Source organism: Sebastes fasciatus, chromosome 2 (assembly GCF_043250625.1).
Source record: "Sebastes fasciatus isolate fSebFas1 chromosome 2, fSebFas1.pri, whole genome shotgun sequence".
Lineage (NCBI taxonomy): Eukaryota > Metazoa > Chordata > Actinopteri > Perciformes > Sebastidae > Sebastes > Sebastes fasciatus.
In genome coordinates, this window is record NC_133796.1 from 30,939,170 (window position 1) to 30,958,936 (window position 19,767).

Below are 19,767 nucleotides of genomic sequence, written 5' to 3' on the forward strand. Positions count from 1 at the left end.
GGTAACATAATGCAGGAAATGCAAATGCATTATGACAGAGGAAAAAGATGAGGCCGTTGGGAATATCCACTTTTTCCTCAGACATATTATAATATTAGGAAGAAAAACAATGTATGACTAAAATTACAATATATTCACTTATTTTGCACCGAAAAATTAACTTCCATGGTCTCCGCCATTTCTGACAACGTCAACAAACACGTCACAACTCAGAGCTTTCAGAAACTTTCCACTTATGAGGTCGTGAATACAACAAAAGGGGGGCGTTCATATGGACTCAACTCGTGAACATGGTAAACACAACCCCATTTGAAGGCACCAATACAACTTCGTCATAACATTGCGCCTTGAATTTTGACCCTTTTACTCATATATCTGCAACGCAGAGGATTGTGGGTCAGAATGCCAGAAAATCCTGCTGGCTTGCATACTACATGCGACCGGATGTAGTAGGACATCTGGTATTTTAGGCATACTGCTTTTAACATACTATGTATTGGGACATACTAAACCTTTTTCTGGCATATATGGTAGTATGGGTATTGTAACACACAGTCAGTGTTCATTCAGTTTAATTTGCCACGAGTCTGCACTCTGACCACAGGTTATCATTTTATTCTTTTTGAATAATCAGTTATTTTTATGCATAAATACAAGCAAGATTTTTGTGCTTGATTCTGCATAATTCTGCATAAAAGATGCTGCATTGTTGTTGCATTTCAGAAAATTCAATTAAAGTGAACCGAAAAGCCTCTCACAGTAAACACCTGCTGCCTGCATTCATACATTTCCTCATAATGCTTTTCCTTTCCATGTTAATTACCAACATTAAGGGAGTTTTAACTAATCTTAACTTCATATGATGTATTTAATACAGCATTAACAGGATTGCATAATTATCCATAATCTGCAATCCATGAGATGTGTAATGACTGGCATGCAAATCCAACACCACATCAGCTGCCTGTTTTACATTCATATTGGATGTATGTACTGTATGTGCACATATGTGCCGCATGTTATAGTAAATGTGCGTGCAGGTTCATATCCACATGACGCTTTTCCATTTGAAAGTTCATCAGAGGTCCATTTACATCTTTGTCCCTCATCCATCATTGTCGCTCTCTCATCCCACACCTCTCCATTATTCATCCCATCACTTCACCTCCAACACTTTTGAACAGAGAGCGCTCAGAGCTCTACAAACAATCCCTATAAATTCATCTAATTATTATTCATACAGTTTAGGCTTTACGATGAAAGTTCCTATAAATATCTCCCCCCGCTCTGTCTCTTTCCCCTCCCTCCCTTTCCACATACACATACTGTACATACGCACTTATCCTACACACACATTATTATCTGCTCTCTCCAACTCTCTCTCTGTTTGTTTTCTCTCTGATCAGCAGCACACAGCTCTGCAGGGAGGAGATAAAGTGTCTTCGTCTTCGTCTTCTCTGCATCCTCTCCATCTGAGCACCCTCCCCCCCCACCATGGCACCCATCATCCTTCAGCTTGTGGGGACCAAACCGGAGAAGGGGAGATGCACCACAGTAGGAGGGGAAGATGAAAAAAAGATAGGCTCATCCTGCAGAATGAACAAAAGGCGTGTTGGTGATTTAGTAACAGCCTGCTGCTGCTGCTGCTTGGATTTACGCCAAGCATGGGTTCGATTGGCCAAGGAGACTGAGTGCCCCTCCGACCTCCGCAGGGCCAGGAAGAATGATGGAGGGTGTGAAAGGTTGAGGGAGGGAGGAGAGTAAAAAGCTAAGATTGGAGGGAGGGTGTCGTCTCATCTGTGACATCTGATAGGTAAAATCAAAACTCAGCAGACGCTGAAGGAAGAAGAAAATGTGGCCCCTCACTGCACATTGTTTTATTAGTTCTCCTGAGGTGTTGTGGCCCCTGGGATGACATTTCATCTATTCATGCTTTACTTGGTAATTGACAGTGCAGAGAGCTATAGCATTGAAAAAAGACAGGGATGACATAGATCCTAGAAGATCCACTGGAGCCAGCAGGGCGCCCTCGCTATAGGTTGAATTCTTGCTCTCCTCATGGGAGCAGCAGGATTGGATGATGTATAATGATCCTGCTATCAAACCAGCAGCCCTGGACAGCAGTTAATGGTAACTCATATGCAAAGCCCAGGAGAGCCTTCCTCCTCCTCCTCCTCCTCCTCCTGTAATTGGTCTCCTGCCTGCAGCAGCTCAATGCGCCCCCTGATGGCGAGCAGGAGAAGTGCGGCCGCCGCGGGGAGTTTAAAAGCCTCCGCTGAGGAGGAGCTGCTCACAGTACCGAGGAGCTCTACCGGGAAAAGTTTACCTCTAACTATCACACTCGACTCAAAGGAGGGAGAAACCAGCAGAGATGGCAGCCCAAGCAAAGCAGCCGCCTCACCTGCACCTGGCTGAGATCACCGCGACGCAGTTCATCGACATCTGGAAACACTTTGACGCAGACGGTCAGTGCGCGCATCATCCACCGGTCTGATGAAGTGATGAGTGATCAATTAGTAGTTATTAGGAGATAAATGTGTAATTGTGAGAAGGGTGTGTTATTAGATTCTGTTTTTATTCTGTTTTTTATTTATTGTGTTACAATAATTTAGTTTCCCAGTGAGAATTAGATTATTCTTCTATGTTGTTTTTAATAGATAATCCAGTTTAAATCCAGTTGTTTAAAAATAAGGAACATGAAAAAATACAGTAATAACACTAATTACTGTAAGAAAATAACATTCGCTCAACTAGATACGACCTATATAGGATTTCTTTTTAGTTTCAGTGTTCATTTTTCAAATTTACTTGATTTTTTAAAAATACTTGAGTGTCTGTTATAAACCAGTGTTGAGTGCTCTCATGTAGGATGATTTCACTATAACATCCTGCAATATCATGTATGTTGTGAGTTACTGCATTGAAATGATTTAAATATGTCATCCACGGTGGTTTTTAATGACTCCGTCAGATTGAAGTTATAGAGAGGAGGATTGAGGAGAGATGGAGGAGGGATGGAGGAGGGGTAAAAGGATGCAAAGGAGGGAGGAGGAGAGAGAGGAGGGGGAGGGGGGAGTGAGAAGGTGAGAAAGAGGAGAAGAGGAGGAGAGGATGAAGAAGGTTTTCTACTGGAGTTTGTTGGGAGGAGCTTCTGAATCTGAGCGCTTACTGGGAATGAACTGTGTGTGTGTGTGTGTGTGTGTGTGTGTGTGTGTGTGTGTGTGTGTGTGAGACAGATGTATTCAGATCCTTTATAACCAGCAATACACAATGCAAATATAATATATACATACATACAGATGGAGCTGATTAAACTATTTTTCATGCTGTCATGTAGTTAAATCTATAACAATTAGAGCTTGAACAATTAGTTGATTAATCAGTTGTTGATCAACTAACAGATTAATTGTTTAAGTCATTTTTTAAACTAAAAACTAAAAAAATTCGGTATGTTCCGATACCATTTTTTCCTTCCCGATACCGATTCCGAAGCCTGAACCGGATCCACCACTGATCTGATACCAGTGCGTTAAAAACATATACTACTGAAATATGAACGTGGTCTCTGTGACGTCACCCATAAGGTTTCTGAAGAGCTGTTGGGAAGCTCAAAGTGGGTGGCTCCGGCTGTCGCCATCTTGGCAGTGACGACTCCGCCTGACTCCTGGCTAATCCAGAAATGGGCAAAAAGGTGGAGCTGAGGCCGCAGGGTGACGCAGCAGAGCAGACAGCAAGCAGCAAGCGACCTGAGATGGCATCCACCTGTCACTCAAAGCAGCCATGCCCTTAATTATGCCTAAATTTAAGCTTTAATATAATTTAAACGGGTGAGTTATATAAAAAAAAAATCTTTTACAGCACTGTATGGAAACTAAACTAAACTAACCCTTGAAACTAAAGCCTTACACTGTAAGCTACACGTTGCAGATTTACTGTGTAGTGTAAAATATGGCCAAATTGCTGATATGTTGCTTGCTCTGGCTAACATTAAACTCTCTGGAGTTGATAAATAATCGAGATGGCTCGCTCGTTCCATAATAACTTTTCAGCATATCGTAATTCGAGTGGTACCCTAAGGTAGGCAGTTTCATGGAAAAGACAAGAAAAATGCCAGAATTTGAAAATACAGCCGTCATCCTGCAGCTCTCCCTTCTCTGTTTTAAGCCCCTCCCGCCTTTCGACCAGAAGGCTAAACTATTAGCAACATTTTCTCTCCTTAATGCTTCGCCGATATTGTCGAACTCTTTTTTTGATGTCTGTCTTCCTTTTTTTGGTTCTTTCAGTGGGCTGCCTCCGGGTCTGAGAAGTGAAGCCAATGCTGAAGTGCCTTAAACTTGCATTCTTTCTAACAGCCAGCAGGGGGCGACTCCTCTGGTTGCAAAAAGAAGTCTGATTGTACAGACGTCTATGAGAAAATGTGCCCACTTCTCACTTGATTTATTACATCAGTAAACATTGTAAACATGAGTTTATGGTCTCAATCGCTAGTTTCAAGTCTTCTTCAATACAGCATGATGTTCATTTAGTGAATGATGGTCCCATTTAGAGTCAAATAGACCATAAAGCAGGGGATGCTTTAGGGCATGGCTACCTTTTGATTGACAGGTTGCTCCCACGGTGTTGTCCGGTCTGGGAGTTGTGTGTGTTTGCGTCTTACAACTTTAACCCTTTCACAGTTTCAGTTCATGAAAGTTGTAAATTGTAACTTTTTGGTTGCCTCGAAATGTTTTATTCAGCATTCAGTTGTATTTAGCTCCACCCTCTCGTGTCACTTCTGTTTGCAAAAAAACAAGATGGGGATGGCCAAAATGCCGAACTCAAGGCTTCAAAACGGCAATCCACAAACCAATGGGTGACGTCACGGTGACTACGTCCATTTCTTATATACAGTCTATGGTTGCTCTGCAGTATAAGCAGTTGTGGTCCGCCGTTGAATCAGGCTTTCCCCGAAGGGATGTGCACGCGCATCTGCATTTGTAGAACAGCCAATAGGAACGCTCTCTCTCTGAAATGACCTGTGATTTATTAAAGTCTCCTGTCATGGGCTAGATTTGTTAAAGCCTGAAAACAGAGCCATGAGGAGGTGCAGAAGTCTAGTTTTCTCTCAGAACACTTGAATTACAATATGCTGAAAGGTTCTTATGGATTTTTTGCCCAATGATGTTATTGGTTGGAAAATTTCCCAGTAACCAATCTTCAGAAGTGAGTTGTCTCTGTCTCACTATGAGCCACTCCAGCTTTAGTGATTTGCATGTTTGCAAATTGAAGGATTATTTGCTGAAGCCATTCAGAAAGAGCTCTGACCTCTATAAACCCTTTCCAAACCTTGTCCAATAAACTCACAATATGTTTTCATCAAACAGTTTAGCCCAACAGTACTGAAGTCACTGTTGGTCTGTTTTAAGCATAACCATGCTTGAGCTTAAGCATCCAAGCCTTAACCGTGACTACAGTGATGATAGATCAGAAGAAGGTCAAATGAATCATTTTTGTGACGGTTGCAGCGGTTTTGAAAGGCGCTGATAAACAATGTCATCCTGCTGATATAGGGGCTCAAGATCAGAAAACACTCATATGGGTCATTTTGGAAGACACTCAGAAATGACTTATTTTGTTGTTTGATTTGAGGACATAATGACAATTCAGCTACTAATTCAGGGGCCACAGATCTTTGAAGACCATTGATCTTAAAACAGGTCACATTCTAAAACATTTACAGAAGTGTCCTGCTAAGGAAAAGCAGATTGTGAGTGTAAATAGCCATCTGATCAATGGCTAATTCATCCAGAACTTCTCTGACTTGGACAACTGCTGTGACTCTCGTTAAGCCATCGTCTTCAAGCAACTCCACTGGACAACTCTCAGGGGCTAAATGTTCTGCTTAAAGCTGGGGACACAGCAGGCCACCAGATGACTCGCCTTATGTCGCCTTTGTTTTGGCCAAAAAGTTGCACTCGAACACACCGCAAAGAGTACAGCCAACGGCCAACTATCCCGTACGTTCTGCGCCTGCGTGAGATGAAATAACTCTCCACACCAGCAGGTCACAGATGGGAATGATCAGATGAGATGAAGATGAAAAAGGAACCTTCTGTGTTTTTCCTCCTGACTTTACTCGTTGGCTTGCTTTCCTCACGTCCGTTTCTCTTCTCGCTGATTTGTTTAAACTGAACCACCAATCAGAGTGATTTCTATCACCGACGTGCTTCGCCGGCTGACTAGAGCTGACAGTGCGGGACGCACCGCGAAAACTAGGCCGCACAACTATGAAGAAAAACCAAAACCTTCCTCCTAAGTTTGACAAAATGTTTCCAATCCTTGTGTTCTTCTGATAAAATAAATCAGTCATATGGAAAATGATTGAGCCAGTCGAATAGAGGCTTGTCACATAAATAGTCTCACTCAAAGTAAACCCACAAGTAAACACAGAATCGTCTCACTGTAAACACGTCCGTTTCTGGGGACGTGTTGGTGACGGCTTGCTGTTGGCTAAGATGGCATCATGGCAGCAACAGGCTGTTTTCTTGACCACAGCTGCAGCACAGCAGTGACCGACTGGACCGTAGCTGCTACTGGCTGCAGGGAAAACGAGGACAACAAACAAACAAACAAACAAACAAACAACGGAGGACCTCAGCCAGTTGGAGAATGTAATTTTCCAGCAGTCTTCAAACTCACGTGGGCTTTTCTTTTCACTTAGCTTCACTTTTTTTTTTCGCATGATCCTTTTTTTTTTTTGTCAGTCATTATGAGTTAGACAGCTGGATTGTTTTCGAGGTGCCGTTGAGCAATCAGCAGTTGAGCTGTGTATGAAAATGTTTTGGGAAGTAGAGGGCTGCATCTGCTCAGTATGCAGTGGTGCGCTCCATGTGGCAGCTGGGATTTGTATTGAAACTAAACTCTGGCAGTGAGCCCCAATAAACTGAGAATTTATGAGGGCTTTATTACAAGTCACAGAACTTAAACACACTCTTACTTCATCATAGGTTGTTAGTTCCTTTCTGTCCCCACCTGAGATACTCTGTACTGTAATAACCAGTTAGGCTATGTATTAGATTAAAATTTATTCAGGTTACTAATCTAGGACATCATGTCTGATTTTACAAAAAATTCAAGAGACCACACTGTGACCAGGTGGTTAACGAGATTCAAGTAGAGCAAGATCTTTAGGTGTTTCCATGTCCTTGAAGGACACCAACAACACGTTCACACATTCATTCAGATCAGACACACAAATTCACACATATTTACAGGTCATGGCCTCTAGTTCTACCCACCACTCTACTGACACTGTTATGTACAATAAATTGTGTATTCTCCCTTTCTTGCATGCACAACTCCTGCCCTTATATCGTGTTTAGGGGGCGTTATCTATGCTAACACCTGACTGAGGGATTACTATGCTCACTCTTGTTAAACTGGTGGGTTCAATCCAGTGGGCAACCTCCAGGTCTGATAAGTGAAGCCAATGTGGAGGTGCCTTAAACTTGCATTCTTTCTCATAGCCAGCAGGGGGCGACTCCTCTGGTTGCAAAAAGAAGTCTGATTGTATAGAAGTTTACGAGAAAATGAGCCTACTTCTCACTTGATTTATTACCTCAGTAAACATTGTAAACATGAGTTTATGGTCTCAATCGCTAGTTTCAAGTCTTCTTCAATACAGCATGATGTTCATTTAGTAAATTATGGTCCAATTTAGAGTTAAATAGACCATAAAGCAGAGTATGTTTTAGGGCGTGGCTACCTTGTGATTGACAGGTTGCTACCACGGCATTGTCCAGTCTGGGAGGTGTCCGTGTTTTCTTCTTACAACTTTAACCCTTTCACAGTGTGTTTTCAGTTCATGAATGTTAATCGTAACATTTTGGTCGCCTAAAAATGTCTTATTCAGCGTTTGGTTGTACTTAGCTCCACCCTCTCGTGTCACTTCTGGTAGCAAATAACCAAGATGGCGATGGTAAAAATGCGAAAATTGAGGCTTACAAACTTTAGTCCACAATCCAATGGGTGACTACGTCTGGTTCTTATATACAGTCTATGGTTCAAACCAGCAAAACCCACCATGTCCAATTTGAAGCAAGCTGGCTAACACTCCAAGTCATTTGATATTGCAGATGGAGATATTATCATTTTATTGGTGGAATTTATTTTCACATCTTTGGTACAGAATTTGATTGTCTGGCTAACAAGCAGTGATCCAGCCATTAGTCTGAATGCAAGAAATGATTGTCAGTTTAAGTTTGAACCATGAAAGCAAAGTCACACAGAACAGAAGCTGAATGTCACCTTTGTTACGTAAAGGCCTGCTTTGTTTCCTTTGTCTCCCTGCAGTGATTTGTTTATATCTAAAACAGCAGCTCAACCAAAGCACAGATGGTGACACGGAGCACCTATCAAATACCATGTGCAAATGAATCGCAGGGCAGGGAGACGAGAGGACGGGGGGAGGTGAGGGAGGACACGATCAGAACGGAGAGGAGATGAGAGGATAAGAGATTAAGAGATGAAGAGGGGGGCAGGGTGAATGTCTGCATTTTATTCTGTACATACATCTGTGTTTTATTCCCAATTGAAGTAACAATTCTATTAACGTTTTTGTGCGATGGATGGCACGAACCCCTGCTGGGATTGTAGACAGATGGGACTCATTCTTATGATTAAAAAGAGAGCGCTTGGATGTCCCACATGTTACCCTCTGACTTGCAGGGAAACCAGTGGAGTAAATTATTGTATTAAATTCATCCCCGGTCATGTGACTGCCATAAGACTTACAGTACAAATCACAGGGGACAGAACGCCCCAATAAGCAGCAATGTGACTGCACACTTTCACCCTCTTAGGCAAGAAGACTCATTATTCTGCTTACACTCCAGCTACAATGGACTCTTCTGGGTTGTTGTTGTTGTTTTTTTTTCCTTCTGCAGCTCATCACTGAATCTCCACAATCCCAAAATGCCAATTTGGCACGAGATATATGAACAGAGAATATTCTCTAGACATGAGCTTGTTTTTTGTGTGGCATGCCTTCAGTTCATCAAAGTGAGTTTTCAATTAAAAGTTTTCAGTTGTGTAGAGATGATATAACACGTTAATCTTATTTCCCAGCGTTGTCGTTGAGCTCCAGCGTCACTCAAGACATGAATATTGACTTGTGCACTGAATTTGTATAGTATAAACCGCTTACTTGGATCCAGAACTTGAGACCGGACTAGCACTCGAGGTTTGGCAACTGTTCCAACATTTAAAGACCCCCATCGACCTTAAATCTTTCATCTCATCAAGCCTCTCTAATCAAACTTCTGAACAGTCAACAAAGCTTCAGGCGACTTTAAAAGCGTCTTAACATCGTTTGTGCCAAACTAATTTAGTTCCTCTGGTGCCCCGCAGGAAACGGCTACATCGAAGGGAAGGAGCTGGAGAACTTCTTCAAAGAGCTGGAGACTGCGAGACGAGGAGCCGGCGTGGTGAGCGTGTGCACATTTATCAATACTTACAGTGTTACATTTACCAAAGCGACTCGTGTAGCTGACACATATGACTATATAAGTTCCTTTTTTGTTTGATTTTCCACAACAAATTGTTCAGTCCACCTTCAATCCATCAGTTGACAAAATAAAATATGGATATATTAATCATGTATTTTAATTAACAACGTTTCCTCATTATATTGATAGGAAACTGGATGGAATTCCATTTACGAGTTGCTTTTGCAAATTAGTTGTGACATGAACGTAATTTCTTGGGGACAGCGTTGGCTTGGGCATGTTTTAAAAGGTTTTCTCTTAAAGGAACAGTGTGTGACATTTCGGGGGTTTTATTAGCAGTAATGTAATATAATATTCATAACTATGTTTTCATTAGTGTATAATCACCTGGAACTAAGAATCGTTGTGTTTTCATCAGCTTAGAATGAGACCTTCATATCTTCATAGGGAGCAGGTCCTCTCTTCACGGAGTCCACCATGTTGCTCCGCCATGTTTCTACAGTAGCTCAGAATGGACAAACCAAACACTGGCTCTAGAGAGAGACTTTCGCCTTTTTACGTTACCTGAAGGTCACCGTAATTCTCCGACACAATTGTGAAACTGCGGTAACGTGACCCGCAGAATGCAAAACCGTGGTACCGCCAGCCACTGTCAACTTCTGTTGCTCCTTAAGTAGTGATATTATTAGGGCTGTCAATCAATTAAAATATTTAATGATTTAATGATTAATCGTTATTAATCACAAATTAATCAAATTTTTTTATCTGTTCGAAATGTACCTTAAAGGGAGATTTGTCAAGTATCTAATACTCTTATCAACATGGGAGTGGGAAAATATGCTGCTTTATGCAAATGTATGTATATATTTATTATTGGAAATCAATTAACAACACAAAACAATGACAAATATTGTCCAGAAACCCTCACAGGTACTGCATTCAGCATAAAATAACATGGCAAACTGAAGCCCATCAGGCAACAACAGCTGCCAGTATGTCAGTGTGCTGACTTGACTATTACTTGCCCCAAACTGCATGTGATTATCATAAAGTGGGCATGTCTGTAAAGGGGAGACTCGTGGGTACCCATAGAACCCATTTTCAATCACATGTCTTGAGGTCAGAGTTCAAGGGACCCCTTTGAAAATGGCCATGCTAGTTTTTTCTTGCTAAAATTTAACGTAAGCGTTAGTTAACCTCCTTCGCGACAAGCTAGTAGGACATGGTTGGTACCAATGGATTCTAGTTTTCTAGTTTCTTATGATACTCCTACCTTCACTCTAGCTTTAAAACTGAGCCTGGTACAACCTCTGAAAGATCGATTGCGTTAATGCATTAAAGAAATTGGTGGTATTAATTTTGCATTAACGCGATATTGACAGCCCTCATTATTATGGCACCACGCCACCACGGTTTTGCAGTCGGCTGCTTAATTATTGCAAAGGGAGGAGTGAGAGGAGGGGCACTCAGTTGGTTGCAATCTGCAACCACACCACTAGATGTTGCCAAATTATACACACAGTACCTTTAAATATATATTTAAATTAATGACTCATTGTCATGAGTGTCTTTGATCTGTGATTTGATGTGGTTACAGGATCCTACAAATGCTTTGTTCAAAGAAAAGATGAAGGAGTTCATGGCCAAGTTTGACAAGAACGCTGATGGGAGAATTGAGATGTCAGAGGTGAGAACTAAGTGAAAACGTCCTATAGTGGTCTAAGTAATGGATGTTGTACAGCGAGCCGATCATTGTTGTGAAATATACCCTGACAGGGCGATGCAAGGGGTTTATTTCACAACGATGACCCTCTCGCTGTACATTATCCCGCTTATTACACGGCTACTTACTAGCAACGGTCTGCTATAAAGAAATAACAGACAGTAGAATGCCGTAATTGACCAATCAGAATTGAGTATTCAACAAAGCCGTTTAATAAAGGTTAATAAGACACATACAGTATACCCACAACATCCCCGGTTTGACTCCAGCTTTTGTAATGATCCATTCTCTGTCTCTATATATTTTTTCTGTGTCTTCACTGTCAATCATTTCTGTATTTAAAAATCTAAAATCCAAACCATAAACATAAAGTCTCTGGAATAATAATCATTCTTTGTCTCTATCGTCCTCTATGTAGTTGGCTACGCTTCTGCCCACAGAGGAAAACTTCCTGCTGTGTTTCAGAGAGTTTGTGGGATCCAGCGCCGAGTTTATGGCTGTAAGTTTATATACATTAGTGTCTATCCACGTCACCGTATTTATGCCACATGACATGCAATGAGTGATCATTATATAATTCTATATGCTCTGCCAAGCTCTCACACTCATAAATTTGAATGATGGTAAAGAGTTTGGATACAATAGACAGCCCAAAAGGCCACTATTAGCCTTCTGTTTCTCCGTTTCTTTTGGAAAACATTGCTCACAGACTAACTGAGCTGTGAAATTTCCCCACGAACGCCTCAAGTCAGCAGCTCCGTCCTCCTGTGGGACGCATGTTCAGCTGCCCCGACATTTCTTTTTTTCCCCTGCCAAGTTAGGACGCCTGTTTTTTTTGTGGAAACAGTCCAGTAAGGGTGTGAATTGTTAATTTACAGCCTGGATGATGTGTCAGGAATTAAAACACTGATTGTTGGAAGTTGTACTGAAGACAGAGTCAAAGTCATCCCTGACAGCATGAAGCCGATTCAAATTGTCTCGTTTGACATAAGTAAACTGAATTCACCGTCCTTAATACCCATAAATTAGCATTGTCAGTGTAACGATCATTATAAAACCAAACACGAACTCCAATCTTAAATAGTTCACCGATCACTCTAAATCAAAGATATAGTGAGACTAACCTTTATACAGCAGGTATTTAATGCCTTGCTAGCAAGTAAACAACACCATGTTTGACCCACACTTCTTCTTCTTCGGTTGCATGTGTTGAAATAATTAGAGATAAAACGGTAAGGCATCGAACATCTGGTCCACTGTGACACACACTTGGTGTATGCGGGCTTGGGGTGAGGAGGGTTTTCAGTGGTGTGATGTTCAGGCCGCTCTGTGTGTTGAAGCTATTCTCAGACAGCCATACATTATGAATGGAGCGCAGCTTTCTGCAGGGCGAAGGCAGTGAGTGCTGGAGGGCTTTAGGTATCTATCTTTGATAAGGGCTTTGACTAATTCTATATTTACACAACATCAGATAACACACTTGGCATTTCTCTTTATTGTCTTTTTTCTGTAAATCAGATAATATGTAGAGAAAGTGTTTGTTTTTTTTAACCTGGTCATCGTGGTTAAAGTAGCACACATGTTCTCTGAAAGCGACTGTGACAGCATCACTTTCTCCTGCAGGCCTGGCGGAGGTATGACACCGACCGAAGTGGATACATTGAGTCGAATGAGCTGAAGGTAAAACACAATATACCAAACTCTGCTGATTCATGTAGAATCATTTAAAGTATACATGCTGAAAACTGTTCTGATAGCAGTACAGCGCTCTCACAGAGGGTTAAGGGTTGTGGAGAACAGTAAATAACGAGTTGCATGTGCATATTTCTATTTTGTAATTACTGTAAACAAATCAGACCTTGGTTGAGGTGATGATTAGCTTCCGTGTCATGCTAGTGGTATAATTGGTGCTAATGTCTCTACTGAGGGAGCTACTCTGAACTGACCATGTGTGTATTATGCTCCCCATTGAACTGTCATGTCAAATGTCATGTCACTGTCGTGTGAAAAACAAAATCAGTCAACCAAGTTAAACTGGTTTACTAAATGGATTTCCACTCTAATGAACAATTAGATTACAAACATGACAAATGTCAGCATTTAAAAGAAAAAAAGAAGCTTTGTTTTATCTTTCGTGGCAAGAGCGCCGCCATGTTGCAGTAGTCTAGCCTGTGATGTCATGAGGTTTGTTGGCTCTCCTGAGTTACACAGATACAACGGTAGAGACCGTGAAAGACAAAGACTGAGGAGACACAGGACAGAAGAAAAACAAATGAGGGGACACTATTGTTTGGTTCCTGGATGTAAAGATGAGTTTTACATGTTAAAACCAAGGACAAAACAGTCCATTTCATAAACTGCTACTGAAACGGAGATCAGTAACGTTACTGCAGTGCTGGCTAGTGGCACTGAAAGAGTCCTCCGACAGGCACTGACTGAGTCCAGCTGCAGCTGACCGTCTCCCCGTCTCACGTCACAGGCTAGAGTACTGCAACATGGTGGCACTCTTGCCACGAAAGATAAAACAACGCTTATTTTTTCTTTTAAATGCTGACATTTGTCATGTTTTATCATATCATTTTTCATTAGAGTGGAAATCCATTTAGTAAACCAGCCTGACTTGATTGAAAGTTAAAAACAAATACTTTCACATTCTGGGCTCTGTACATAGACTTCAACACCATTCATTGTCACCATAACTGCTAATTGACAATCATGAAATGCATCATATCATCTAACTGTGGTAGTGTTTCTCTCTCTTTAGGGTTTCCTGTCAGACCTGCTGAAGAAGGCCAACAGAAAATACGATGACAAGAAGCTCAATGAGTACACACAGACAATTGTGAGAATTACACGTGTATCAGGCGTAGAAAATATGTTTTCCTACTTCTGCAAACTGAACATTGTAACGGCAAGACTCAAGTCTTTAAAGGAACAGTGTGTAACATTTAGGGGGATCTATTGGCAGAAATGGAATATAATATTAATAAGTATGTTTTCTTTAGTGTATAATCACCTGAAAATAAGCATCATTACTTTACCTTAGGATGAGCCGTTTATATCTACATACAGAGCGGGTCATCTTCATGTCATCTACATGTATCTACAGTAGCCCAGAACGGACAAACCAAGCACCGGCTCTAGATAGAGCCATTTGTGTTTTTGCGTCGGCCACTGTAGTTCTCCAACATGCTTGGCACACAGGAGAAGTTTCAATTCGTTGCAATCTGCAACCTCACTGCTAGATGCCGCCAAATCCTACACACTGCACCTTTAAAGGTCAAGAGTTTAATCCAACCCAATTTACAGGATGGGTATAAATAGCATGACATTACAAGGACATTCCGCGTGTCATGAGGACGCATTTTAGGCTTTTCGTGTCATTTGTACGCCACGCAACAAAACTACAGTAACATCCGCAGTTAGGTTTACCTAACATGATCTTCATCGCATTATTATTCTACGTCACTAACTCTAAGTGTAGCATTTTTACACGGATGCACTTACACTGCAGTCAGTACAGGTACAGACTACATGGCATACAAATGTCATGCCAAAAGCAAGAAAGGCGTTCTTATTGCACGCTAAATGCCTTACACATTATCGTGTCATGTATACATAAACACTATACTGTATCAGTTAACTGTGACATCATTCAATGATACTTTGAAAAATTATTTTTCCATTTCTGCTTAACATATAGCATATGTTAAATTTGTAGCACTTGGATGCTACATTTCTACATAATGTGTAACTGAAATAACATCCCTAAAGGTTTTTAATAAACTTTTAAAAAAGATTTGAATATACTGAACAACATCCATGTCTGGGTTCAGCATCCAGCTCACCTGTAGTAACCGTACATGAAAGTGTTTTAAAGGGGACATATCATGCTCATTTTCAGGTTCATACTTCTACTAGAACATGTTTAAAGGCTTTAATGTTCAAAAACACACTATTTTTCTCATCTTGTCTGTCTGAATATATCTGTATTCACCCTCTGTCTGAAAGGCTCCGTGCTAGCGCTTGTCTTTTTAAGCCCCCTCAAGTAAAAGCCCAGTCTGCTCTGATTGATTTGTGAGAAATATATGCTGCATCTTTGCAAAGGTAGTTCTCAAGCCGTGGGCGATATATTCTAATGAGCCTGCATGTGACATAGGAAGGGGAGCTAAATCTGATTGGCTTGTTGAATCCTATCGTTTCTGATCTAGGCAGCGGACAAAAAACTGACTGGGTTGTCTTATTTCACAGTGTGTGGGTTGGTAGCAATCCAGATACCCAAATGTATGTGCAGAAGTTTTTCATGATATGTCCCCTTTAAGACCTCCTGTTTGCTTTCCCTGATACATTCTCTTCTTTGTGTGCAGCTGAGGATGTTTGATCTGAATGGTGATGGTAAACTGGGCCTCTCTGAGATGGCGAGGTGAGTGCGTCTCCACTATTATTTGTCCATGTACTGTAAGTACATTATCAAGATTAAACCTCCCTTCTTGTTTTACTGCAGGCTCTTGCCGGTCCAGGAAAATTTCCTGCTGAAGTTCGAGGTAAGATTACACTTAAATTGATTTTAGGCATAAAATCACAACCACCATAGCAGCAACTGTCCCTTTGATGTAAAGAAGTCAAACAACACTGGAGATGCAGAAAAATCAACATTATTGGATTCACTACAAGAGGATTATTTGTCATCAAAGTACTGAATGGACATATGGGGCATTGACACAAATGCATGTCTACTTACGTTAAATCCTCTAGGAATTAGATATTACAGCGTAAGATTTCTTTTAGACCATGATAAGATCTTCTTATGTATTTGGAAACAGCTTTTATCTTTGATTGGATCGATTTAAACAATAATAATTTAAATCTATTAAAACTTAAAGTTGTATCTTGTCAATAAAAATAGCTAATTTTATTACACAGTTTTATGTATATTCTTATTATGAAGATATTATTGAGGGTATAGATGTGTAAACCATTTCGATGCTTCAGAGTTCAACGTCTGGGACAATACTAATCTACATACTTGTATTTTGTCATGTATGTTCCCATACATACTGTACATGCTAGCTTGCCAGATAAGATCAACAATTCCTATCTGACAGAGGATTAGTTTTATCAGGATTAACTCAAATCTAGTCCCAGTTATCATAATCTGCATGGATTATCATCATTTCTGGATCTGGTGGGGGCTTTTACCGCTCTCTAGAAATACCCGGCAGTTTCTAACAATTTTTCTCTGCTCTCTCTTCTACAAAGGGCATCAGACTCACAGTTAAAGAATTTGACTCCCTCTTCACCCTCTATGATAAGGTGAAAAGAGCATGTTTGTCTGTGTGTTTGCTGTCTGATAAACTGTATCTGTGTTAGTTCATATGTGTGTTTCATGCTAGACGGTCCAAAAGAAACATTTCCATATTTTCTATGAGGCTGTATTTGACTGATCACGCACGGCCTCCTAGTTATGCACTTTGAGTTGAATTTGTATTTAATTTGTATATCATTTGAATTGTTGTATAATTCCACTTAAAGGGATAGTTCGGATGTTTTGAAGTGGGGTTGTATGAGGTACTTATCCATAGTAGGTGTATTACTTACAGTAGATGACGGTCGGCACGCCCCCAGCTTGGAGAAACAGACAGGAGTAACAACACGGGAGCAAAGCAATGTACTGCTGTGGACGGCAGAAAAACACATTTTAGCCACCTAAAAGAAAGGCTCACCTGAAAAAATCAATATCCGTTTAAGTGTGCGCTATATTTAGAATATCTTTGGCGCTTTATCTTGCCGTCCGACAGCCCTTTCTGACGGGGAGCTGAACTGAAAGTGAAACTTATTTATGTTCTCTCCAACACCAGCAGGCTCAGGTGACAAAAACAGTATAGATACGTTTCACTTTCAGTTCAGTTCCCCGACGGAAAATATTCTAAATACAGCGTACACCTAAACAGATATTTTCAGGCGGGCCTTTCTTTTAGGTGGCTAAAATACGTTATTTTGCCGGCCCCATCCACAGCAGTGTATTGCTTTGCTCTGGTGCTGGTTCTCCTGTCTGTTTCTCCAAACTGGGGGTGTGCTGACCGTCATCTACTGGAGGTAAAACACCCACTATGGATAAGTACCTCATACAACCCCACTTCAAAACACCTGATCTATCACTTTAATGCCACTTCTCCTGACAAGTGTTTGATAAATGTTCAGTTTTTAGCCGTGCTAGCAGCATGGCTTTAGGACTGGACTGGACTCAGTTGATCCACCACTTTAGTCCAACAATTATTTGGCAAATTGTTGTGAAACATTCATGATGCCCAGAGGATGAATGCTAATGACTTTCCTTGGGACATTTTTAGTCTGATTCGAGTTAAATGTCTCAACAACTAATGGATGTGTTGCCATGAAATGTGGTGCACTCATTCATGTCACCCTCAGGATGAATTGTAATAACACTGATGATCCCCTGACTTTATATCTAGCACCATCATCAGGTCAACATTGCAATTTATCAAGCGAAAACATCTAATGACATTCCCATCAGCCTCAGCTGTACTTTTTATTTTGTGCTAATCAGCAAATATTAGCATGGTAACGTGCTAAGTAAGGGTTAATGTACAGCGAAGCCGGTCATTGTTGTGAAATAACACTCTGCCTCTGGGTCTTGCATCGCCCTGAAGGGGTTTATTTCACAACAATGACCAGCTAGCTGTACATTATCCCGCTTATTACATGGCTACTTACTTAAGAAATCAATAATTTGACACGAAAAATGGTCTGCCAGAGTCCAACATCAGAACTTCGGCCATAGCAACGGTCTGCTATAAAGAAATAACAGACCGCAGAAGGCCGTGATTGACCGATCAGAATCGAGTATTCAACAAACCTGCGTAATAAACTAAGATATAAATAGTAAGAATTATATAATTTAGCTCAAAGCGCCGTACAGAACAGCCTCATAGAGCTGTTAGTACGGCTGTAGACTCTTAGAAATACTTCCATTTCCTCCGTATAGCTCTAACCTCTCGTGTCGTCTCTTTCACCAGGACGGTAACGGATATATTGATGAGCAGGAGCTGGATGCTTTGCTGAAGGACCTCTGTGACAAGAACAAAATGGTAATGAATAGTTAGCCCATTGATTAATCCGTTCAGGTTACTTTTTTACTTGCCAAATATAGAGCTGAGATGGAGCAGCTGCCTCTGCACTGTACTGTATGTTAGATGACTTTGTGCCCTCTGAATAATATGTGCACGTGTCGTTTGTGGCAGGACGTGGACCCCGTGGGCTCTAAAGGACTCCTGGGGTACAAGAAGAGCATCATGGCTCTGTCTGACGGAGGCAAACTGTACCGCACTGAGCTGGAGATCGTCCTCTGCCGGGACTCCACGCTGTGAGCTCCTCGCCGCCCTCCCCCACCGCCTCCTCCTCCTCCTTCCTACCTCCATCATGATGTAACCTGGTGCATGTGTGACCCTTAACCTCGCTACACCACTAAGAGTGAAAACAAAAGTGCTCCTGAGAGCACAAAGTGTACCGCTGGCCCTGCTATTTTAGCTTTGTACCCCTCTGAGGTTTTTTCTTTTTTGAACTTAAAATGCAGTTCCATAGTGAGATAGCCATAGAAATGACTACAGGAATATATTGTGTTTATTTATTTGACTTCCCATTTTAATATGCATTTTTTTACATTCATCTCACATCTATATGTTCCTCTCCTGGTGAATTTTAAATTACTACTTCTGTTCTGTAGCATCTGTTTATTTATGTATTTCTATTTATATAATCTTATTTGATGAGGCTTGTACTGTTCTATCAAAGATATTACTGAGAGAATGAATAAATATAACATGACAACTCTTGTCCCAATTATTCACTGGCATTAAATAATCATGTATTCATCTAAACAATGTTCGGTTACACCTCAGCTATCAGGAGGATCATTTCAACCGTGCCACCGCCTCGACTGTGAAAAATTTGTTCACTCTTTTCTCTCAGCGCCGCATAAAAGAAAAAATTATTTCCCCCCACTCGGAGAGTTGTATGATTCCGGTGAAGATTACAGATGCCCGGAGCAAAGAGTGTTTTCTCCAGAGCGCTCCACCTTCACTTTCTAATCTCCTGGTAGCAGAAAGTGTGATGTAGAAAAAGCTTGTGCTGCTCCATTTTTCATAGACTAGAGTCTCCAAGGCCTCCGTGGCACTTTGAGATGAAGTGAGCAGACTGGGACAAGCTGAGGGACCAGGGACAACAAAAGAAACGTTATACAGTTTCTACAGTTATACACATCTGCCATTAGAAAATACAACAAAGAATTTAAATAATGGAATTATGCCTCTTTCTCATCAAAATGTGTGTATGTAAGTCTCCTCACCTCACCAGAACATATTCTTAGAGAATTAAAAGAATGAATATAAATAATGATATTACCTACATAATCTTAAATAAAGATATGTTTGTCATTCAGATATGATAGAGGCAAATATAATAATTAATTAATTAATTAAAATAAATTACAAAAGTTCTTTTAAAAATTGCTGTCCTAGTTTGCTCAAAATATTTCGCCAT

The 19,767-nt window shown here is 40.9% G+C and overlaps 1 protein-coding gene across 1 annotated transcript; it reads left to right on the top strand.

The window, feature by feature from the left end:
• The first annotated feature begins 1,813 nt into the window (after positions 1-1,813).
• On the top strand, positions 1,814-19,048 carry LOC141757947 (calretinin-like). Its single transcript, XM_074618879.1, has 11 exons — positions 1,814-2,465; positions 9,388-9,464; positions 11,083-11,172; positions 11,627-11,707; positions 12,832-12,888; positions 13,973-14,050; positions 15,576-15,631; positions 15,713-15,752; positions 16,468-16,521; positions 18,246-18,317; positions 18,471-19,048. The coding sequence occupies exons 1-11, from the start codon at positions 2,372-2,374 to the stop codon at positions 18,594-18,596; spliced, it is 825 nt and encodes a 274-aa protein (XP_074474980.1). The 5' UTR covers positions 1,814-2,371; the 3' UTR covers positions 18,597-19,048.
• The last annotated feature ends 719 nt before the right edge of the window (positions 19,049-19,767 follow it).